This window comes from Epinephelus fuscoguttatus, linkage group LG9, assembly GCF_011397635.1.
Source record: "Epinephelus fuscoguttatus linkage group LG9, E.fuscoguttatus.final_Chr_v1".
NCBI lineage: Eukaryota > Metazoa > Chordata > Actinopteri > Perciformes > Serranidae > Epinephelus > Epinephelus fuscoguttatus.
This window is the reverse complement of record NC_064760.1, coordinates 14,459,237-14,483,658: the sequence shown is the minus strand read 5'-3', so window position 1 is coordinate 14,483,658 and position 24,422 is coordinate 14,459,237. Positions and strand designations below refer to the sequence as shown.

At 39.2% G+C, this 24,422-nt stretch overlaps 1 protein-coding gene and 1 long non-coding RNA gene across 2 annotated transcripts; one reads left to right on the top strand and one right to left on the bottom strand.

Annotated features, from left to right (window-relative positions):
* Positions 1–7,890: 7,890 nt before the first annotated feature.
* LOC125894905 (cytokine-dependent hematopoietic cell linker) lies at positions 7,891–22,133 on the bottom strand. Its single transcript, XM_049586586.1, has 17 exons — positions 21,953–22,133; positions 18,427–18,480; positions 15,919–16,072; positions 13,474–13,526; positions 13,332–13,374; positions 12,309–12,359; positions 12,194–12,228; positions 12,073–12,083; positions 11,892–11,975; positions 11,203–11,224; positions 10,199–10,223; positions 10,026–10,110; positions 9,926–9,942; positions 9,755–9,849; positions 8,553–8,627; positions 8,313–8,468; positions 7,891–8,226 (listed from the first exon to the last, which is right to left on the bottom strand). Exons 2-17 carry the CDS (start codon positions 18,427–18,429, stop codon positions 8,074–8,076), a joined length of 1,062 nt encoding a protein of 353 aa, XP_049442543.1. The 5' UTR covers positions 18,430–18,480; positions 21,953–22,133; the 3' UTR covers positions 7,891–8,073.
* On the top strand, positions 11,949–21,219 carry LOC125894906 (uncharacterized). The gene is made up of 3 exons (XR_007450123.1): positions 11,949–11,998; positions 17,576–17,674; positions 20,980–21,219. It is a non-coding gene; the product is annotated as an uncharacterized LOC125894906 (long non-coding RNA).
* Positions 22,134–24,422: the final 2,289 nt, after the last annotated feature.

Genomic DNA, 24,422 nt, shown 5'->3' with positions numbered 1-24,422 from the left:
CAGACATCACTGAAAATATTGCATAGAGTAAACACCATGCAATAAAACACTACTTTAAGTCATATAAACAATGAAAAACATAACTAGCAATAACATGTACCAAGAGTGAGATCACATAATAATCCAGACATTCTTGTGTGAGCGTGTGTTTGTGTGTGTTAGTCACTCTCATTCATGCCCCATCGAGATGGTGTGAGTCATGCCTCCCTATTGTTGTCGTATCCTATAAAGGTCCCGTAATATGATCATTTACAGGTTCATACTTGTATTTTGGGTTTCTACAGGAACATGTTTAAATGTTGCAATGGAAAAAACACACTTCTTCTCTCACACTGTTTTCCTGTTTATACCTGTATTCAACGAGACCGTTCTCGTGCACTGTTGGGACATTTTCCTACAAAAAGTAATCACCAAAGTTTGGACATATCCCTCGTAATCCTGAGCCAGTAACTCATATATAACCCATGTGTTTGGGAAAGGCTGCGATCCTGCGTGACCAATACACTTGAGCTTGAACACATTTTATGTTGTATTAGGTTGGTACCTGCTCCGGATACCATTGTTTCTGTAGAGGAACACCCTCTTTTTGAATTCCCCCTGAACCAGGATTATCAATGAACAGACCAACGAGAGACCACCAAAGGGTCAAATTTTTAGGACTCTGCCCCCAGCCTCAACCCCTCGTCTTGACAAACACTCCTTTCAGCCATCTTTGTGCCAAGCAGAGGTAAAAAGGTCACTTGAGACCCCTCCATGTCCTGAATGTCAATAATATCTTAAAAGAATTCATCTTGGGGCAACACGACGTCATAAGACAATGCTTCTCAAGTCCAAATACGTCCTGTCCCTGCTTGTCCTATATTAATATCTGATAGTGTACATATATGACAATAATCATATGTGTATATTAACAGTAGAAGTATGACTAATGATGGCAGCAGCAGCAGGAGGCATCTGGCAGGACCACGGCAGCAGCACAACCACACACGTCACACCATCCAGGCACCACTGCGATATGAGTTAATCTGAGAGACAGTGGAGCGCAAAGGCTCTGGAGAAGAAGCCGAGTTAGTGACATGCAGTAACAGGACATAAGAGAGAGAGAGAGAGATAGAGAGAAGGTGCCCGGTGTATTATAGGGGGGTCCTCCGGCAGACTAGGCTTAAGTCAGCCTAACTAGGGGCTGGTACAAGGCAAGCCTGAGCCGGCCCTAAATATAAGCTATATCAAAGAGGAAAGTCTTAAGTCTAGTCTTAAATGTGGAGATGGTGTCTGCCTCCCAGACCGCAACAGGAAGATGATTCCACAGGAGAGGAGCCTCATAGCTGAAGGCTCTGGCTCCTGATCTACTTTTGGAGACTTTAGGGACCACGAGTAACCCTGCGTTCTCAGAGCGCAGTGTTCTGGTGGGATAATATGGCACTGTGAGCTCTCTAAGATATGACGGAGCTTGAGCATTTAGAGCTTTATGAGTTAACAGTAGGATTTTAAATTCAATTCTGGATTTTACAGGGAGCCAGTGCAGAGAAGCTAAAACAGGAGAAATATGATTTCGTTTCTTAGTTCCTGTTAGTACACGTGCTGCTGCATTCTGAATTAGCTGGAGAGTTTTTAAGGACTTACTAGAGCTACCTGATAATAGAGAGTTACAGTAATCCAGCCTAGAGGTAACAAAAGCGTGGACCAATTTTTCTGCATCTTTTCGGGTCAGGATAGGCCTAATTTTCGCAATATTACACAGATGAAAAAATGCAGTCTATGAAGTTTGTTTTATGGAAAATATATCCATGTTATAATATTGTAAATGTGCATAACCCTTGTTTGTTAGTTGAATGATGTTTTTTTAATCTTGTAAGACAAAATATAAGGAAATTACGAATTAAGGTTTTTAATCCCTCATTTAACATGGAGCCATGCTGCCATCTTGTGACAGTAGTTAAAGTGGGTTACCTTAAGGAGGCCCATATTATATTTAGAGTTAAAATATAGTTGGATTGATTAATTGACTTGTTTTCATGAATATGTGCCGTCTCATTCTGTTTTATTGCAACTACTGCTTAGTCTAGAGTGTGTGCATCACATGTAACTTGCTGAAGTATATAATCTCACAAATTAAAGTTTCATTAAAAGTTCATTAAGTTTCCTCCGAAATACAGTAATGTCTAGACTAAGAGGCCCGCCCCACTTCGGACGCTCCCCCTCAAGGGTGGGATAAAACAAGTGAGCTCGGCGCATCTCATCCTCTTTTAATTTTTTTGACTCTTTCACTCTGTCACTTCTCTTACCCTTTTTCTTTTTACTTTCTTTTTTTTTCTATTTGAATACGTTACGCTCTTAAACTCAGTTCCTGCGTAACTCTTTCTTGCTCACGATCAAAGTTATTCTAAATTTTTAAGTTTTACTTATCCAGTTTTTCTTTTGTTTCCAGTGCCTTCAGTAACATTATACCTGCAGTGATGAAGCCAGCCGATTGCAACATTCTTTCTACGTGTTTAATAATTTTGATAATAATATCGAACGGCCGATGAGATTGTTTTCAACTTTGTTATAAGCGAGGAGCCACAGCTAAACAGATCAGCTTTTCGACCTGTCACTCCATCAAAAGTTCATCAGAGCCAGCGGCTGCCAACCACTTGTCACAGTGGTTCTTTTGCCAAACCCAGAGACTTTCTGCAGCTCAAGAGAACCAACGTTTGAGAGCCACCTAAAGGACGTCGCAGTCAGGCTCAACCACTCACTCCACCACTGTGTTCCTGCCAGTTTCATTCTGCTGGGAAGTCCCGGAGTTGCAAGGCGACAGTCCAGGGGTCCTCGGGAGAATCAGGAAAATGATCCAATGCTGCTAAGAGAGCCTAAATAAGTTGTCATTTATCACCAAGTTGTTTTCTGTGGATATCTCTTTTGAGCAGGAATTAAGATCACTGTATAGAGAATTCATAACCCAAATATTGAGATTGATTCATTATTGATAAGTGTGCTGAGGAACTAATAATTGGTTTATGGAGTTATTAATTTGATTAGTCACTTCCCTCATTAGGAGGGTGGTGCCCCAAACTCCAAACTTTATCAGACCTGCCAACCTTGAAGAAAGGTTATGAGTACCACCTTACCAGACATTTGTGCGTGGTCATGAACATATGTGGACACGGCCGGCGGCACTTTTTTTTTTTTTTTTTTTTTTTACCAAAAAAGTCAATATGCACATGTGGCAAACAAAAGAAACGAGCGTACGTTTACATATTCATATCTATAGGCCTAAGCCCCACATACGTCCATAGACACCTAATATTTGTTTTATGGCGCAGATCAAGGTCAGTTTCATCAATCTGATGGTAGTATTGATCATCTGCTTAAAAAATACAGTAATATGTCCTGTTGTGACAAAAAGAAAGATTTCAAGTGGGATTTGGGGGGTTCTCCCCCGAGAAAATTTTGAAACATCACATGGCGAAATCCTATTTTCATGCAATTTCATACAGAAATAGATAATAGATCATAGACAAGTGCATTACATTAGCATTCCTCATCATGTTCTTGTGTAGTACGACACCTATTAGAACTACTCTCTTCTTATTGCCTTGTTTTTTTCTTATAGAAATTCAGCAGACTCATCAAACAAAAAGTCTTTTTATCATAAGTGCGTTATAGTTATTCAGGCAGGGCACATGGTTTCATTACACAGTTGAATGTAAATTTGTCTGCAATTTGCTTACCTTGGTACAATTCTCACCAGCAATGTATCGATGACAGGCGACTTTGACACTATTTACTTCAGTGTTTGCCCTACCATTTTATTAGGGGGGCACCCCGCCCGCCCCCCCCCTTGAAGGTCAAGTTAATTTTATTTAATTTTATTTTCTATATAGTGCCAGATCACAAAGAAGTCACTTAAGGTAACCTTTCCTATAGAACAGGTCTATACCTTGTCCTTTTATTAAACAAACTAAATAGCCTTATGTTATTTATCTTATTTACAGACTGCGTGTCATTTCTGTCTCGTCGCGCGTTTACAGTCTCCCCTGCTCTCTGTATCGCACACGGCGGAGTTTGGCCCCGTTGGGCGCGCGCACACACACACACACACACACTCACACACACACACACACACACAAGTGAACACACTAGAGGGCGTAAAAAGATAAATAAAAATGGACTCGGCGGTGGAGTGAGATTTCTTAAACGGGCGTGAGAAGGTGATACCGCCTACCGGACTGAACACACGGTAACTCCGGTCTGAGCTGACGGTGAGGAGCTAATAAGAGCTAACTGCTAACAGACAGAAGCTAACTGCTATGAGACTGTAGTTAACTGTTTACAGACAGAAGCTAACTGCTAAGATAGAAGCTAGCTCTAATAGACACAAGCTAAAGTTAACTGCTTACAGACAGAAGCTCTCAAAGCTCTCAATTTTTGCATTTCTTACGTCATTTTACCTGTCAGCATTGTTTGAATTGATAGAGTCATCACTGAGGACTACCCAGAGGTGTGGGCGAAGAGGGCTTATCTATCTTGACGGTGAGGGCGACAGCGCACTGTCTCTAACTGGATGGAACTAAATCAAGCGCATCTTTCTTAGTCAGCTGTGGATGGGGGGGGGGGGGGCAATATGCAGTAATCTGATTGGCCGAAAGCTTTTCGTTCCGCCTACGCGCCTATATTCACCGGGTATCAACTTGAGTGACATCTTGCATAGACAAATACACTGAAACCGGCGAAATGCGCGATCGAGTGATATGCGTACTTTTAGAGCATCAAATCGTACCAGCGTACTTTGATGTCAAAATGCGTGCCTGGTATGCAAAATGTGTACAGGTTGGCAGGTCTGCTTTATTACGAGTGCAAACATTCTAGGTATTTCTCCTACATATCTCATTCTCTGAACATCATGACATAACCTGAGTACAGAAACTGTGTCCTGACATAATGAGGTGAGTGAAAAAGAAAATATGTAAACTGATTTTTCTTGATTAAATTATTAATTTGTGTTAATAATAAAGCATCTTTTGAAAGACAGGCCAAGGGGCATTTAAAATTGGCCCAAGACTGATTGTGGAAGTTTGAGACACACCCACACACATGTTTACAGGGGCCAAAGGTCTTCATGTGGTCACGACTTTATTTCTGGTGTTATATCGTTATTGTTCCGGATGGAAGATGAGTGTATGTGAGTGTATCTCTAATTAGATGAACCACAAACAATATCCCTGCAAGGTTTAATCTGTAACATTTCATTTACTGAATTTGGAGAATATGTCTCCTGCCTATTTGTCTTTCCACCATTTTCTCATCTGCTGAAGAAACTATTATGCCTCTTCCTAACAGTTTCTTACTTTAGGAGCTCCCTTGAGGGCCAGTATCCTTTGTGAATAACTTTTAACTTTACTGGGACCTAGACTTAACTTTAAGGGAAAATTCTACTGGAGTTTTGTTTGTTTGTTTGTTTGTTTGTTTGTTTTCTTCTTTGAGAACTAAAGGACATGTGTCCAAACGAGCTATTTTGATTGGCCAAAAGGGTTCTCTAACTCTGAACAGTGCCCATCCCTGGTTCTAGGTGCACAAATCACTCTTGGAACTTAACATTTAACAAACAAACAAACCTGGATAGATCGCCATGGCTGACACACAGAGACAGACAATCATTGACACTCTCATTTACATCTACAGGCAATTTAGAGTCAACAGTTAACTTAAACTGCATGTCTTTGGGCTGTGGTAGGAAGCCGGAGAACATGGAGGAAACCATTGCTACATGGAGAGAAGTTCAAAGACTGAAAACAATCAACTGCCCTTATCTCACTCTTGGGGTATCTGGCAGCAGTCTCCAGCCAAATTGGCATTGCGACACACCAGCTCCACTCCTTCATGTCAGAAGTCCACATGTCCACAGGCAACCTAGTATAAAAGACAGCTGGTAGTCACTTGATAGTACAGAAGAAAGATAACAGAAAGGCAGGGAGAAAGAAGGGACAACATGCAGCAAAGGGCCCAGGATGGTATCAAACCCAGGCCATGCAGTAAAGATTCAGCTTTAGTACATGGAGTGTATGCTTCACCAGATGAGCTGCTGGGAAGCCACTAATGTTTTGCTTTTTGTTGAAGAATAAAACAGTTTTTATGATAAAAAAAAAAGTATTATCTTTTGTGGGCACAATAGGTTTCTGTATGGAGACTGAGTCAGAGTGTGACAGAGAAGCTGAACTCATGCTGATTCTCTTGGTGCATGTGCAAACCCTCACCTGGCCTTCACTTCTCCTGATATCCTGTGTTAGGAATACTCCTCAAGTCATGTTCACATTATGTCCAGCAGAGGGCAGCAGAAGGCTCTATAAATGACCTTGGATTTGGTTATTCTATGTAATATATATTTTCCTACTTGTTATGACTTTATAGAAAATGAGGGTGGCAGTAAAAATGACTCCAGCTGTTCCATGTTTAGAAATGTCTCTTTCCAAACTTTTTTTTTCTTTATGCACTGGAGTCCACCTCCATGTTATAAAAAATACATGCCTTGTATATTTGTATACATACTATGTCATGTACTGAGCCTTTCAAACCAATACAAACTTGAAACTAGTTTCACCTGTGATACACAAAGTAGATTTAGCTTTAATTACTTTAATAAATATCTGAACTGAGAACTTTAACCTGTATTATACAGTGTTACTGATGCCTTTACTGAAATAAAGGACCTAAATACCTCCGTCATTAATGAGAGGACACCTGTGAGTCAACAGTCTGTTGGAAATCAGCGAAGAAGAATTAATACAGGTATCCATAGCAACAGTGCCAGTTGCGGTTGCTACATGCTAACAGTTAAGCTAACTCACTGGTGAAACCGACTAGGACCAACAAGAGGTGAGTCTGATGACTACTTTTTTGTAATTTGTAAGGCTACTGGTTAAACTTATGAGATTTGTAAATATTTAATGACCGTGAAGCAGCCTTATTAGCGTCTGTCAGACTAGCTAAGGTTAAGTCTGGTTTCTTAAGTCCTCCGCAACGAATCCAACACTAAGCTAACGTATGCTAACGTATGTTAACACTATACCAAAGACGATGGATAAACCAGTAATCCAGTATCTTTGACTATACTAACCCATGTGTGTCAGGAAGCTAGAGAGAGGAACAACAACTCGACATTTATCGATTTAAAAGTTAAAATTAGGAGATATAAGTACAGTTGTTCATGTTGACCAGTGATGGAAGATGTACACAATACTACAGAGTAAAAAAAAAAAATCAGTTTCAATTTAAAGTCCTGCATTTAAAATCTACAAGTAGCATTAGCACATTAGCACTTAAAATACCAAATGTTAAAATGGCTGACTCTACTGTGGCCCATTTCAGAACAATATATATCATTGAATTATAATACATTAATGCCATTTTAAAGTTGTAACATGAACTGGTTAAGGTGGAGCTCATTTTTACTACATTGTACAGTGGCTTAATCCATAAAAATACATCATTTATTTTATCTGTTTTACACACATACTTACAAAAGAAAAGGGGTGGGGGGATGTTTTAAAATGTGCATGTAAGGTGTGGTAGAAACTTGTACAGGCTTATATGAAAACCTTACCCAGAAGACATAGAAGTGGTACTTACTGACTTACTTTACTATAAGTTTGTTTTACTGAATCATAATTTTGATCTAGTAGCCCAAGTCTCACAATTCTGACATGCTTAGAGAAACGTAATTATCAACTATTTTGTTAATTTGGTAAAGTTATCAAGAAAATATGACAAATTATTTGCTGCTTCTGGCTTCACAAATGAGAGTTTGCAGATTCTCTCTGTTTTGTATTATTATAAAGTGACTATCTTTGTGTTTTGGATTGTTAGTACATGAAAGATTTCAGCAAGAATAATCACCAGATTAAGTGATGATGAAAATAATATTTATTTGTAGACTTAGATAAATCTTTTTATTCACTGACACAGGCAAACACTTTAACAATTTGTATACACAGCGAGCTTTTCCCTAACATGCTCATGATAAACCTCAGTGGATGTTGTGGGTTACAACCAGATGGGACTGAACAGATAATCTGTGCTGGAATGGTTCATGTGTTATTGCAGCAGCTGGTCAACATCCCTCCTCGTTACTGGAAATGTCAGCACGCAGTTTTCTGGGTATTTGCTTGAGGGCATATTTCTCCCGCTGATGAGTATTATTGGGAATATGGAGTGAAACTTGATGATGTCTGCAATAGAGTCAAACATCTGGGGAGAAATAAGATGCGAGCTTCAGTAAATATAATGGAGAGAGTGCTTGTTACAGTGCATCTTGAAAAAAAAAATCCACTCACATCATTTGATCGTTGTCCTGTTCCCAGGGCGTACTTGCCAGTGCTCTCGATGAATCGTATTTTTACATTATAAACCTTCTTCTCGTGATACACAACCAATACCAGGGGCTCACTGTTGGTGTTGACGGAGCAATCTCGTATCAAGAATGCTCCATCCTAATGTGGTCAATGTGAAAAGAAGTTTAGCTTCATATTCATATGATTTTTTGAATATATTTGATAGCAGAAGAGATACAGTACCTTGTTTACCAGGTGTAAAGCGTGCTCAGCATCTGCTCGAGTACAGTCCCCAACGTACCAGTCTTCACAGTATGTCTGCCAGATATGACCAGTGATGGAAAACGTAATCAGATCTTTGACTCAAAAGGCATCAAAATGTACTTAAAGCACCAAAAGTAAAAGTACTTATTATGCAGAATGACACATTTAATATAGTCAGCGATGCATTCATGTGTGCGTTACTTTAATGTTGACAAGGCCATGTTTTATTACTTTAATGTTATGGCTGTATGTGTTCTGTGCTGCTGTCCCTTTTCCCTCCATTGTAGTTCTGCCCAGGTGTGCTGCATTACTTAACGAGGTGCATTGCACCTGGCATGGAGGCGGTGCTTAAGAGCTCCCCATCAGGCCGCAGGACCAGCAGTCCCCACGCCAGAGGCCTCTCTCCTTGGCTGCTGACACAGGAGCTCTTAAGCACCTCCTCCATGCCAGGTGCAATGCACCTCGATAAGTAATGAGCTGGGCAGAACTACAATGGAGGGAAAAGGGACAGCAGCACAGGGCACATACAGCCATAACATTTAATACTACCAAATACCTTTTTGTATTTATAGTCTAAATATGTAAAGAAGCATGTTATGAAAGCTGTCAAATAAATGTAGTGAAAATAAAAGTACAATATTTGCTTCACAAATGTAGTCATTAGAAGTATAAAGTAGCATTAAATTGAAAGTGTAGGTACCTCAAAATTGTGCTTAAATTAAGTAAATGCTCTTTGTTTGTTTAGCCACCAAATGTGGATGTTTGTTAGCGACATGTTGCTGTTTTTCCACTGAGGTAGTGCCACGATAAGTGGTTGTTTTTCTTACCTCAAAAACGCTGCATTTCTAGCAGGGATTGTGCCACAAAAAGCAGTTGTTTTTAACTGAAATATTGAGATAGTGCCAACAAATTGGATTTTTTTTAAGCCAAAACATGATCTTTTCCCAACCTTAATCAAGTGTCTTTTGTGCCTAAACATAACCACAAATTAACTTCAATGTTGTTGAGACATTAAGTTTCATTGTGTCCGTTACATAAATACAAATAAAACTAATCAGTAGTTAGTTTTTCAGAAACATACAATGCCAACATTTCTTGTGATTGAGTTGTTCACTGAACATTACAGAGTTCAGTTAATAATGACATTATTTCTTTGCTTTATTACGCAGCAGAGAGTTTACCTGTTGAGGCTTCTCCTTTGGAACAAAGTCATGCTGGTCAAAGTCTTCTTTAGTCTGAGGCCATTCATGGTGATGACGTTTTGATGGCACCCTTTCTTTAAGTAGACGTTAATGTTGACTTATTTCATCAATGACTGTGTAATGATGTTGATGATCTGTGACATTACTTACCGAAATCTTGTTGTGACCTAAACAAAAGAAGCAGGAGTAAATCAAACATGACATAACATGATAAAATCGTCCTGAAAGGTCTAAGAGATGAAAGTCACACCTTGTGTCTATAATCTGACTTTCCAAATCCAAGGAATGCCTGTAATGGGTATGAAGGGATGGATCGCTTTCAGCACTGTGTAGACCTAAAAAAAACATTCAACATTCAACAATCAACAACCATCACAATGTTTTTCACCAAAAATGTTACACTCACACTTATGTAGCTCTTACCTCTGGTTTGTGAGCTGAATTCTGCCTATTGGAAGTATTAAAAAGACAATTGATTAAAAAAACAATATGGCAAGACATAAGGAATCACATCTAGTCAAGTTACAAGTTTGATTGTGTAGAATAAAGAAGTTTGACAAGACTGGAATTTCTAACTTCTACACAATAAATTAAAGAATATTGTATATATTATATATATATTATAATATATTATAATATTTGACATCATTTTCGATGCCACTGTGAAAATTCACATTGAGGGCATGAAGTTAAAACTGATTTAAATATAGATATAACAAAGCTATAATGTGACAAACAACAACTACTGTAGCAGAGAACAGCCTGATGACATTTACAATAAGAGAGAGCAAGAGGTTGCAGCTGGTGTTGGTGTCTTGAAACTGACGACAATTAGTACTGAAACCATTTCAAATATTCACAATCAATATGTGTCAATAAATCAATATTTTGACAACACTAGAATAAAATATAATCAACAGAATTATAATGAAAATAGCGAAGAAAGCGATGAAAAGATTGGTACTTGGCAGCATGTAGATAAAAACATAATTTTAGGATTGCAGACACCAGACTCGACACTACTACAAGACATAGGGTAGGACAGAGAAGCTCTTGCTTTGCCCAGTGGCTCCTTTTGCAAAATGACAGGAGGCCAGGGGCAGTTAATAAATAAACATTAGGCCTACAGTTAAGCCTGGACCTCTGTTGGCATGCATTTTATGCTCTCATGCACCTTATTTACACTAAAATTATATTAACAAAAAAAATCCCAGTGTTAGTCAGTTGATTTTCACTGAGAATTAGAAAATGGTCAGCAGGCAATTGTGGCCAAATCTGGCCCATGGGCTGCAAGTTGAGTATCACTGGTGTAAGAATTTGAACAGTTAATGAAATAGGTAAAGAAGTTGCACAAAATGAGAACGAAAAGAAAACCTGACACATAATTTGTTAGCTGTCACAGTAATGCTGCATGTTTGACTACTTACTTTTCTAGTTGCTTTCTGCCCACTGAAATGAAAAAGGGGACATTAGTTAAACATAACATCAAAATATGCTTTCTGTGATTATCTTTTTAACCAGCAGATGGCGCCACTGCTACACTGTACACACAGTTAACGCCAAGGGCCTCCTTTCCTTCTGCAACATTCACATAGAGCAGAGGGTCATATAAGGAGCTTTTCTCATGTCTCTGTTTTGTGCGTCCTCGTTTCCTCTCTCCTCCATCCTCCTGCTTTTGAACCAGAAATCAATCTTAAAGGAGGTCTTAATGCAAGAAGAGAGGAGAGAGGAGGCTTGCCAGAGGAGCTTTGTTCTCGGATGCACATTTGTATCCTTTTGCGGAGGTGTTTTTGGCACCTGTGACGTATGAAAGAGGCGTGACACACAGCTGCATCATCAGCTGTGTGTCACGCCTTATTTAATTGACTTTGCTTTAAAATGACGGCCTCAACTCACGCATGTCTTATTTTGTTAAATGCCATTTGCTTTGACTCCTCTCCTCTCCTCCTCACTCATTTCAAGTGAAAGCAGAGAGAGAAGGTGAGGAGAAGAATCAAGGATGTACAACTGAAGAATGAGAGGAGGGGAGGGTCAAACTCAGCTACAGCTAAATCAAACAACCATAAGTGATGGTCTTGTCGACTGGCTTCATGCCCTGCAGCAAAACAGTACTCACTTCCTCCTGCAGGGTTCGTGTAGAGTCAGCCCGGGCAAGTGATTCACTAACTCCGAGATAAATGGTGGAGGTGATGGAGAGTGCCTGGAAGTACACAGACTTCAGCTGTAAGTCCATCTACAATCCATTCAAACTCAACATTGGGTTACTTAAAAACTTGAATAGTGGTAGAGTAAATTACCTGTGTGAGAGCTGTGATATTAGAAAGAGAGAAAAGTCATCATCTGTTATATGAGTTGCAATCAACATGATTTATTGAAACAGAAGCAGAGTTAATGATACACCAAGCTGTAAATGTTTACCTGGTCTGCTGGCGGCAAAGGTGCAGGCCTCTTTTCTGTAAGAGCAACATGTGAATATGTGGGCTGCGTCTGAGGCCAGAGGAGGGTGAAAGTGAGGGAAGTTAAGTTGTCTTACCGAATCTGGTCTTTTTTCTGCCTGGCTTCAGGTCTCTATTTATTGCAGGTCCTGTGTTTAAAACAATGACAGCATGCAGACAGGTAATTATGTATGGTGTATGTTTACTGTGAAGTAGAGCTTGTAGGTACGGTTTTGAGCTCCCTGAACACCATGCAAAAAAAAAAAAAAAGGTAAAGATTGACTTACAAAAATAGAAGTAAATAAACCATAATGATAGAAACAATCAAGTTGGGTAAATCAAAATAACAGTATTGACATGAGATGAACTGAACTGAACTGAGACAAATGTTTTGGTCTTTAGCTGAAAGATGCTTGATTGTGTTTACTAGCTCGTTGCTTAGTGAACTGTCTGCGTCTGCATCTTGTAGTGTACAGGAGATTTACCAGAGCTATTTTCTTGAGACCAGCTGCCCACGAATGTTGAAAAGACTGAACCATGCATTAACTGTGCCGTAAAACCAATACAGTGGGCTTAAGGAGACTATAAAGCCCTGCAGAGGTGGTTTAGTGTCTGTTTTCAGTGTTTTCAATACGAAGAGCAACCCATTCACATTCCACAGAGCCATTTAATTTAATGTTAAATCTGAATTATGCTGTTAAAGTGACCCTGTGTGGCTTTGCTGAGCAGCAGCCTGTGGCCAAGTAGAGAGAAGTCGTAAAGCTGCAGTGGTGACGAGTAATAAGTACATTTACTCATGTGCTGTACTAAAGTGCAGACTTGATGTACCTGTACTTTGAGTCTTTTTATGCCACTTTATACTTGCACTCCACTTCATCTCAGAGGGAAATATTGTACATTTTTCTGCACTACACTTGCTGATAGCTTTAGTTACTATACAAATAATTTTTGCATGAAAAAGATAAGTATAATATACTATACTATGATATATAAGTATATATCTAATAGGAAACCAATGCTCTGTCATAACTGAATGACAGAATAAGTCGATTTCCAGTGAGTTTCAAAATGTCTGTACCATAATAATCCAAATTCAGCTGTTGTGAGTTTTGTTACTTTACCTGTATTATGTGTGGTTTGCCTTGGGGGCGTGTTGGCGGTACCCTGATGGAGTGGAGAGCACACCAAGTATAAGTGGACATTGATAATAGTACAGTTCCAATGAAGCATTTACTTCAAAAGAAAACTGAACAGAAGGCTTACAGTGGAGACTGATGAAAGGCTCTGAGAGGACGATGATCTTGGAGGATCCCTGTCTTGAAAGCAAAAGGAAGTTGTGATGCCCTCATTCTCACAATGACAGTAATGATAGTAGTTTCAGTAGTTCCAGTGTAAGCAGAGAGTTTAAACACTCCATGAGTTTGTATCATTGTTGTAACTTGGTCGTTGCCAGTCCCAGCAGCACGCTGCAGCAGCAGACTGTATTGATTACAGAGGGAGAACACTCCAAGTGTGAACAAATTTAAAAGCCACATTCAGTATAAAGTTGTAGACGTGCAGCTGTGAGGCCCCTGGCTGTGGGCCACATCCATGCAGGAGAGTAAAGGGAGTCTATTCACACTACATGCTTCCCTCTCTCCCCCTTCGGCTCCTGGATAATTGTAATCTCCCGCAGTCTGACTCAGCCAACAGATGGCCCTGGAGACCCACTGGCAGATCATGCTCACTCAGCATGAGCTCCCTCTCTCTCTTTCTCTCAGATACAAACTGCTTTTCATGCTCACTACAGTTTGTGGTGGAGCTTTTATTTTTGTGCCTGCACTTCATTCAGCTTCATTCTAATTATGTTCACTAGAGCCTTTCTGTGTAGGAAAATGAAACAAATTCACTTTCATTGTGTCAGCTGTAATGCAAACACTTTTTTAAGTTGAAGCTATGTACGTATTTTATGTGCTAGATTGAAGGGACAGTTTACTCAAAAATCAAAAATACATATTTTACCTGTTACCTGCGGTGCTATTTATCAAATATATTTTTTAGGTGTGAGTTACTAAGTGTTGTGATGCTCAAAGCGACAAAAAAAGAATTAAGAAAATAGTGAAATAAAACAAATTTGAAAAACTCAACAGCAGTGTCTCTTTCCAGAAATCATGACCCAGTTACTCAAGATAATCCACAGACCTTGTAGTGAGCAGTTTCTTGTGGTAACAGTTTTTCCCACCAAACTACACCCACCAACCGTATCATTGCCCATTAAGAAATGTGCATTTATTCATGGGAGCACCACTTGTGCAAATTGTAAACGTCAGTGGTGTCCTCCTTGGCTGAGCTGTAGCCATAGCAAGCACAGTGGTGCTAAATGAGCTAGCAGTAGATACAGGCTGTGTCCAAAATCACCGACTAATCACTTTATCATTCACTATATAGTGAGTTTGCCATTTTGTTGTGCTGTCCGAATGTATAGTGGGAATCGTTATACCCTATGTAGTGGACTCAAAGTATCCAATAACGCACCGTGAGAAGTAGTGTACAACCGATGGTCACTCACCAAGCAATATATCCTGTCATGAATTGTGCCAGACGAAATACATGGGACAGACACCGAGATGATTACAACGTTTAACTTATAACGACATGTTGAAGTTTGTTTTTTTTTGCCAGGTAATAAACTGTCTATTTGATGTGTAGTCATCAGTCCCCGAAGATAAAGAAATAAATCCGCAACTCATCTGTAGTGCTTATCAGTTATTGTACAGAGTAGGGCTAATAACACTAGCTAATGTTAGCAAGCTGGGTCGCTACTAGTTAGGATTTGTGCCGTAATGGCGTAATGCATAATGTTATACATTAAATTCACAAGTAATGAATGACTGACTGGTAAAACAAACTTCAACACATCAAAGGTTAAACGGAAAATTACTGATATTAGTAGGACAGGTTGCAATCACGCTGCTCTCTGTCCTCTTGTCTGTCTGCTGGTGTAACATTAATTTGCCTGTGTTCAGCTCACGCTTGACGTTGTAACAGGTTGCAATCACGCTGCTCTCTGTCCTCTTGTCTGTCTGCTGGTGTAACATTAATTTGCCTGTGTTCAATGTGAGCAGAGCTGCGCATCACACAACACAAACAGCCACAAACTACATTCAACATGTTGCAGCTGTTAGAACTCCATTTGGGAGTAGGAGTAGTGATAAGTTCAATGTTTTTCCAACACAGCTACACCTTCTGCATGGTGATACAGATGGCTGTAGCTCAGTAAAAGGAACATAGTTTCTTCATTTAACAGCTTGCAACAAGGTCCGTGGATTATCTTGATTAACCAGGTCATGATTTATGGAAAGAGGCATTGCTGCTGAGTTTTCATATATGTTTTGGTGCTTTTTTTGGCATCAGGGTGACCTGTCCCTTTAAGACAGACAGGAGTAATTAGAATAAGATGGGTGGGGACAAAAAATAAAGGTCAGGTTACTCCTACAGATGGACAGAATTACTCAGGCTAAGTCTCAGCCTGCTGAGCAACCAATGCGGCAACTTTGTGGTTTATTGTTCTCTCAGTGTCACTGTCATCAAAGCTACACACAGAAAAAAAATTTCGACTGTACATTTGTTAGAACTAAATGAAATTAAAGCCAGGCTAAAATCTGTAACCTAAACCAGAACTGAAAAGCTGTGTGAATGTGAGTGAGGAGTCATTGTTGTCTTCCTTACCTGCATACTCTCTCTCATCATGTATGGGCCTCGCAGGAAGTATGCGCACATGCAGCACTTCCTCTTGGTCATCGACCACGTCGTACTCAGGCTCTGTGACGTTGTTATGGTTACAGCATCTTTGATTTCTTTTCCTGCCTGTCCTGTTGCGCTCCTGTGGAGAGGAAATTGCAGCATTTTCAAACTGGAGATACTGAACGTACAAAAGACAAACTTCATCTTCATCTATGAACACTGCGCTCTTATAAAGTGTGTGTGTCGCTGTGGTTTCAGACGAGAAAGACTTTTGATGACAGTCTCATTCTGCATTAATTGATTTATTTGAAACAAATGTGCTAATCTGCCTTAACAGTAATGAAACAAGTTAAGCCTGCAATCACCTTTGAGTCTTGCTGCTTCTTGCTCATTACGTACAGTCAGATACAGTAATATATTCTGAGTAGACAGCTTGTGTTAAATCCTGTAAGCACATACAACATTGATAAACACAGGAAGCTATAATGAGGTGCTGCAACATAACGCGCTGCCTATCTCCAATGGATTTCCTTTTTTGGGCATTTTATTTTTTTAGGCCTTTAATTGATAGGACAGACAAGTGTGAAAGGGGGAGAGAGAGAGAGGGAGTGACATGCAGCAAAGGGCCACAGGCTGGATTCGAACCCGGGCCGCTGCGGCAACAGCCTTGTACATGGGGCGCCTGCTCTACCACTAAGCCACCGATGCCCCGGATTTCCTTTTTAAAGACTCACGGTCACACAGACAGGAACACATTTACACGCATTTACAGCCAGTCACAGAGAAAACGTGACAGGCGATGACAAAGTGTTAAACTGTTGAATAATTAACATTTTCTATTCCTGTTTATGTTAATGGCACATGACATGAAGTGCGGTGTGACTGTGTATTTTGGTTAAGATGTGGCGAAGCTGGAAAAATGGGTTAGACTGAGATGAATATATTATCACTGGGTGAATCAATCAGGGGCCAATCAAACCAGCCAATTTAATCATTAAATTTAAAAGCAACGGGCTTCGCGTCAAAAGTGGTTCTTTGGTAATATAAAAGAGAGTCCAGATTGGCTTTCTCTGAGAGGAAATTGATGTTTTTGTCCGGCAGGTGCAGTGTCACCACGAACATGTCGCCAGAGGCAGGACGTGTCTCTTTTTGGGAGTCTAGGTTTCATTGCTTTCAGGCGTTATGATGAACTCCAAGAGTTTATTTTGAAAGACAGTGATTCAAACGATGCTTGTTTGTGCGCAAACAGTGGAAAAGTCTTTTCTAAATAAAGCACAAGTTCAGGTTTTATGAGCGACTCAAACTGCCTATTAAAGCTGAACAATGTCAACATTTGTACATCGTGATTTTGACTTCACAAAAGTTTGCTATGGCAAATATAACAGTCCAAAATTGGCTGAAAACTTTATAATGAATATAATAATAATATAATATAATATAATATGATATAATATAATATATAATGTCTAAATTCCAGCAAAAGAAACTTAAAACTTGCTGTCATGGCCACTTTTCCACATAAACAGACATTGAGAATTAAGAATTTAATAAAAATATTCCTCTGCTCTTGTGCTATATATATTCACATTGAGCATATCCATGCCCAGTGTGCTGAAAATGTCTAACCCATCTCTCTATTTAGAGGCTGCAGATGGAACAAGCTCACTTGCAGATGGCTATGGGGATCTAATCAACCAAAAGAGAAGGCTGTCATCATCCTGCAAGAGGATGACAGTTATTGGTAGGGAACCTTTTTTTTTTTTTTTTTTTTAAACTCAGTACAGACTGACTTAAAGGCTTTACTGCTGTTATGACTTTGAATTTTCATTTGTGATGAGCATATGAACCTCATCCTTGTTAAAGATGGAGAGAATTACAAGTGCATAACCCTGAAAGGATTTCATGTGATTTGAGAAGTTGAGGTGAGAGAGCCTAAAGCCAGAAAAATGATATAAAAGAACACACTTTACACCTCGTGCCATTGCTCTGTGCTGCAGTTCTAAGAAACACTGTGACCGAATGATGCATAGAAAGTACATAACGAGTATCTGAAGGGGATGGTAAGCTGTTGCCAATGCTGTCTCACTGTCAGAGCTTAGTATGCATGTAATAATCATAACCTCAATAAGACATTTATGTGGAGTAAAAATGACTTAAAAATGACATTAAATTATTATTTATCAGTGAATATGAGAGACTATTGTATTAATGAGTAAGACTAAATAAATTGAAATATACTTTCATAATTCAACTTCAAAATGAATATTAATGCACCCAAAAACTAACCCATGAATCATAATAAAAAATACAAAGAGTAATTTTGCACTGTTCTTGCTGTGCACTAACAATGACAGAGCAGAATCTCACTCTCCCCTCGTTCCTGCGCTAAAAGGTAATTACACAGAGGGAGCCTGCAAACTCCCAAAGCTTCCCCTGGGAACATTCATGTGGAACCATCGGGGAAATGCTGTGGATACGGGCACCATAACTCACCATTATCACAGCAGACTCATGGCTGTTGCCTCTCTCTCTGCAGCTAACGAGGGGCTGAAACAAAAATGAAAAACATCATTAGTTTGGCGTTCTGTTAAAGAATGTGGCCCTCCAACACAATTTGTCCTTGGACTTTGCTTAACAGTTGCACATGCAGAAGAATGAGATCTTTATATACAGCTGAACAGAGCTGTTTGTGGCACCTCACTGCTCAGTTTGTTGATCTGAGTTTTATCATTCAGTGGAAAGAAAATACATTTATTGTGAAATATCTTTATTTAGAAAGATGTATTATTTTATTTATAACACAAGAAGGGCAGATGCTGATTTTATAAAAGCAGATATATTTCATTAATCAACATCCCACTGAGCCTCCAGGATTAGTCAGTCATCCTAATGTGATTAAAATTAAGTCTCTGTCTTAAGTAGGACTGCTTATCAGTAAAATCTGAATTAAGGGGAACGCTGTGACGAAAAAAATACGTATTTACCTGTATTATGTAAGGAAAAAATATTTAACTTCATATGAAGCTTTTACTTTTACAGCTTTGGATGAAAAAACTTTATCAAACCAATCACAATAAGAATATTAATAGCAGACTTGCATTACAAGATATATTAACAATGTTGTAAACCTTAAAAGTAATCAATGTAATTCTAATTATGTAAACTAATATATAAGATAATATAGATATAATTATAGCAGAACAACATCACTTACTGGTTTGTTTTCTTTGTGGTTAAGGTTTCAGTTTTGTCACTTTGTGTAATTGTTAAAATAACAGGTTTCGTCTTTCAAACTAAAAGCTTGTTTCATAAACGGTTCAGCACATCCTTGTTTAACCTGTTACAGTCAGAAGTTTTGCATTTACAGCTTTACTTGTTCTTGTATGAAAAGTGGCCTAAGGTTGCTAATGTTAGCAAATATCTGGAGAGATACAGACAGACAACATGAATATTATAAACAGGCCTCTTGGTGTTTCATGTCGCCATGTTTGTTATTTTAGTAGCTGACAGGAAATAAACAGGCGGGACCAAATCTGTTCCCCTAGCAACACAACAGCAATGAAAGGTCTGTAGATTACTGTCTCGTTGTCACTTGTGGTCACAGTGGCTGCTGTTCAGTGACATAGTTTGCTTCAACAGAGCAGAGCAGTGAATTAATATAATTTATTTTACCTTGCTAAGAGAAAGTTAGATGTCATCAGCATAATGTAGAAAATAGATGTTGTGCCAGCACATTACATGACAATTACACAATAAATTCATTTAAATATACATAGTTTTCCTTTTTTCTGAATGGACAAGTGGGTACTCACAGATTCGTAGTACTAGCACTCCTACATTGACTTTTTCTTGTGCAACTCTTTCCTGCCTGCTGTATATCAGGTTCTTTGGGTGATTCATAATGGCCCTAAATAAACTGCATTATCCAGGTGGCATTCAGTGATGCTCACCTGTTCCTGTTCTTCCCTGCCTGCTTACTTTTCTGTGGTGACAGCTTGTCTAAATAGTGTTACATTTCAATAATGTTGACCTAGCTCCAGAGGAGCAAAACAAAGAGAACACGCTGATGACACAACAGAGCTTCGCCTTCGACAATCAAATCCTGCGTTATTAAATGCAGGCCAGGAGCAGCAAGCTAACGTTAGTGCCACTCCTAGCAGTGAAGAGCATGTTGATGTAATGTGTGTGTCAAGAAAACCACCTATGCCTACTGTTACAGCTAGTGGTGAAAAGAACATTTCTTTAAAGTAACTGGGTCATGTTGTTCACCCACCACTGGCAAAATGACTGGTAAAGCGATTTTGTTGGTCCACCAACACACAGGGCAGCACGGTACAGTGGTTAGCGCTGTCGCCTCACAGCAAGAGGTTTCCGGGTTTAACCCATATCCCCTCTTGGGCCCTTCTGTGTGGAGTTTGCATGTTCTTAGTGTCAGCGTGAGTTTTTCTCTGGGTTCTCTGGCTTCCTCCCACAGTCCAAAGACATACAGGTGCAGATGATTATATTATTTATATATATTTTTGGTAGCTGTGAATGTGAGCGTGAATCGTCGTCTGTTTCTATGTGTGTCGGCCTTGTGTATCCTGCGCCTCGCCCAATGTCAGTTGAGATTGGCTCCAGGAGTAACTGTTGTGTTTTGACCTGAATCTGAATGGTGAAAAGAGGACTGAGACTGATACGTGGGTCTCTGTCATATATCCTCCATTTGAGCGTTTTAAGACACATAATCAATTTTAAAATCATGTTTCCAGGGAGAGAGACAATGAGAGAAGGAGAAACACAGGATCAGGACCAATCAATCACTTTTTGATTGACAGGTTTTTATTTTTGAATCCTTTTTGGCCGTGAAGGAAAACAAAACAGGAAGCAGGAAGGAAACCTGCCCAAAATAGAAAGTTAGGACATTTAAGCGAGGACCAGGGATTGTGAAAATGCCAGGAGACATTACAGGCTACCAACTCGGAGTCCCAAAACAGAGAATCAAACACAGTATTGGATTTGGCAGTGTGGTCCAGCACTCAGCGGGGTTGTCTGTCTACTTTGCAGAGCTTACCGGGCCATGGGAAGTGGTGTTGGATGAGACGCATGAAGAGGAAGGAGATTAGATACTTGGAGCTAGCGTCTGAGGTTGAGCAGTTAGTCTGGAAAATAAACTTGTGCCCCATGGAAATTGGGAGAGGATTTGTGGCAACTCAAACCACCAGACTACTTAAGGATTTGTAACCTGGCTTTGCTTCGGGCATCAAGAAACTATCAGCAGCAGAGAGCGAGAAAAGCTCAGTCTGAGGGGAGAGACAATATCAACAGGGATCAAACTGAGACATACTGTAGCTTATTTTTCCAAAAATGTTTCTCACTATTGTTGGTAATATTATCTTGGCATTAACATAGATATTTTTATGTGTGAAATTAGTCATCTGCTAGTTTGTTTTGTGGCAGTAAATATGTATTTAAACACCTCTTTTGAAAGCCAGATATGTTTGGTATTTGTTACTTAAGTTGTGATATTTGTAGCATATTAAAAATAAGTGTGTTTCCATAATCTTTTTCAAGTTAATTTGCTGTAAAGTATTCATTCACTCCATTTAATTGTCGTGAAGACATTTGAGCGATTATTTAGAGCGAACACGAGACATTTACGTTTATATACCTTATATATTTATTTGTATTTATATACGTGGCACTATAGAGATGAGTTTTGAAGGTTTTGTTGCATGGAGAGTCTGATTTATAGTGTTTTGTTGCAAAATGCTCCTCCAAAACCAAATTCACACACCCTAACTGCATATAAAACGAGATGACTGCACATTGCAGTTTATATATTACATTAGATCTAAAACCTAAGAGCAAACAGAAACTGAATTTTAATCAAAGCAGGATTCTCAACTCTAGCAGGAAATACTGCATTTCAAAGCTTACCTCTTTTTTATATTTACATACTTGTCACTTTCATCTATTTTTACAACAGGCCAACTTTCTACGGCTTTTCTACACACTCATAAAAACAGCAGTTACTTACCTTTTCAGATGACTTGTACAACGAGCACAACTGCCTCAGTGGGTGTCCAGCAATTTCTGCCTATTTGGTTACAGAAATAGATAGCGTGCAGTTTTTCTTTCCTTCGCAGAGACACACAGAAACACCTGGGCTGCTTCAAGTCTGACTGTCGGCGTTAAGCAGCCCACTGCAGTAACCCAAAATGACTTCCTGTGTGGTGAATAACTGGCCTATAACCTGAGGTCTACTTTTGTTTTAGACAGTACAAGGTTTGTTAGCTGGGGGTGGGGGTCTTCTTTTTCTTGTGCGACTGTGCTCTGATTTCAAACAGTTAGTGGAAACATTGTTTGTTGTAAATGAAAACTTAACACCCATATCACAAACGTCTGCATCAACCTATTAATATACATCTATGAATAGTAATTTGAACACGAGTCTCAACCTCAACATTTGCAGTTAGCTTTTTTTCATGCCATTTGACAGCTCTCAAAAGTGTGAAACGATTTTCATGCAATGGCATTGCAAAGCGTGAATGTAGAAGACTATATCTGAAAACCAGGACCTGACCGTTTGTTCAGTAAATTAGGGTCAAATGAATCTGCCAGTGCTACAGGTATGCTCCCTAATTTAAGCTGGTGACATTTCAACATCTGCTCTGCTCAAGTGCAAAAGGAAGCAGGGTGACATTTACTCTTCTCGTCAGATCACCTGGATTCATTTTTACATCAAACAAGAAGATGAACCCAAATTACAGTTTCTGACAATATTTTATGTATATTTTATTTATTTTATAGCATAAACAGTTAATGACTGTCAGGTTTTTCTTTAAAAACCAAAACTTTTCCTCTCATCTTCAGCACTCTGATCACTTGATGTCCAGCTACAACATTTAATATCAGCATGATGGTTTTACGCTATGCTGGTCATCACATAAACCAAAATCCAGACGATGAGAGGCATTAAACTCAAGCTATTAATAGTTGTTATATAACAGCTGAAATAAGACAAAAAGATCTGCTGAATCATGCTGAGAATATTTTCAGCATTGGCCATGGAGCCAGTTTTATTGGCCCGTGAACAGGGCACACTGGCAGTAGTTAGAGATATAGAGCTGAGCATTACTCACTCTTATTTTAAAAACCTTGCTGCAAGTCTCAGAAATTATTCGGGTGATGTTCCGCTTTAAAGCCTCATTCTCTAACCTTCAAAAAAACAGTGACCTCGAACAATATGTGCATCACTCGCCACAGGGTACTTTCTGACCTTAAAGGAAAACTTTTTATGTTGCTCAGACCAAAGTTAACACAGTTAAAGGAAAACGTGGGTTTTATTTTGTAAGCTATTGGTTGTATCTGTGGTGACAATGTGGTTGTCGCTAATACAACAAACATGATCATGTGCATGTTGCAAACAAGCCAACAGTTAATCCAGATTGGTTACCACTTTATTTGGAGGTTTTACCAAAAGACCATAACAATGCACATTTATGACAAGCACAAGTCACAAGTTTGTTTTTTGTTTTTTTTTCCCCGTTAAAGGGTTTTTTTGGGGAGTTTTTCCTTATCCGCTGCGAGGGTCATAAGGACAGAGGGATGTCGTATGCTGTAAAGCCCTGTGAGGCAAATTGTGATTTGTGATATTGGGCTTTATAAATAAAATTGATTGAATTGATTGATTAAAGTGTTAGGAATAGTTTTGGAAATAACTTGTAAGTATTTTGTTTCCCTTCCAAAATAAGTTTGACTAAACTGGAGGCTTGTTTTCAACCTGTATGATTAGATAACTGCATGTATCTTGACCCATCTGACCTATTGATAACAGTGTTGCTACATTCCTTTGCAAATAACTTGCTGTAACCAGAGCTGTAATAAACTGTATTTTTTCCTTGAAAATAATTGTGGAAGCACAAATATATTTTATTTGGATATTTAGGAGCCGTAATGAGGTTTAATTTCTTTATATTAGCAATTGATCAGATGACCATACATGATGTGAAAGGTGGTGGATTCAGCTCTACAGAACAATTTAACATCTTTCATGTCATTATTTTTAAGGCAGACTTAAGTTTCAGTTAAAACCATAATCATGTCAGGGATAAATGTTGCACAACATTCAAAATTTTGGTAATCCATGCTTCTGCGATCATACAAAAGTTTAGGGCGACTTCTCTGTGATCAGCACATAAACTCAAAAGCTGACTTGTCTTTGTTTTTAAACAGAGCAGTACTATATCAGAGTATCTTCCTGTCTGCAGCGGGTTAGAGGCCTGGCCTCCTCCAAAAAGCGATGCAGCCGAGCACAGGCGCACAAGGTCAGCCTCTCTCCTGTGGTTTCTTCTGCAATGGTATAGCCTGACTTCCTGTGAAAGATTACCATCTAGCCTCTCATATTCTCACTGATGCTTATCTTTTGAGCCGCAAACGCCAACTCCCTGAACATCTCTACACCTTGGCCCCCAGTGACAGCCCCATCGGCCTGTCAATCTGGCAGC

Bases quoted from the DNA above. Each gene is read 5' to 3' on its own strand.
- LOC125894905 (XM_049586586.1), bottom strand. The intron at 13,527-15,918 runs GTAAGGAAGACA...TTTGCTTTCAAG, and splicing joins TGATGAGAGAGAGTATGCAG to ACAGGGATCCTCCAAGATCA. The intron at 12,229-12,308 runs GTAAGACAACTT...TTGCTCTTACAG, and splicing joins CAGAAAAAAGACCAGATTCG to AAAAGAGGCCTGCACCTTTG.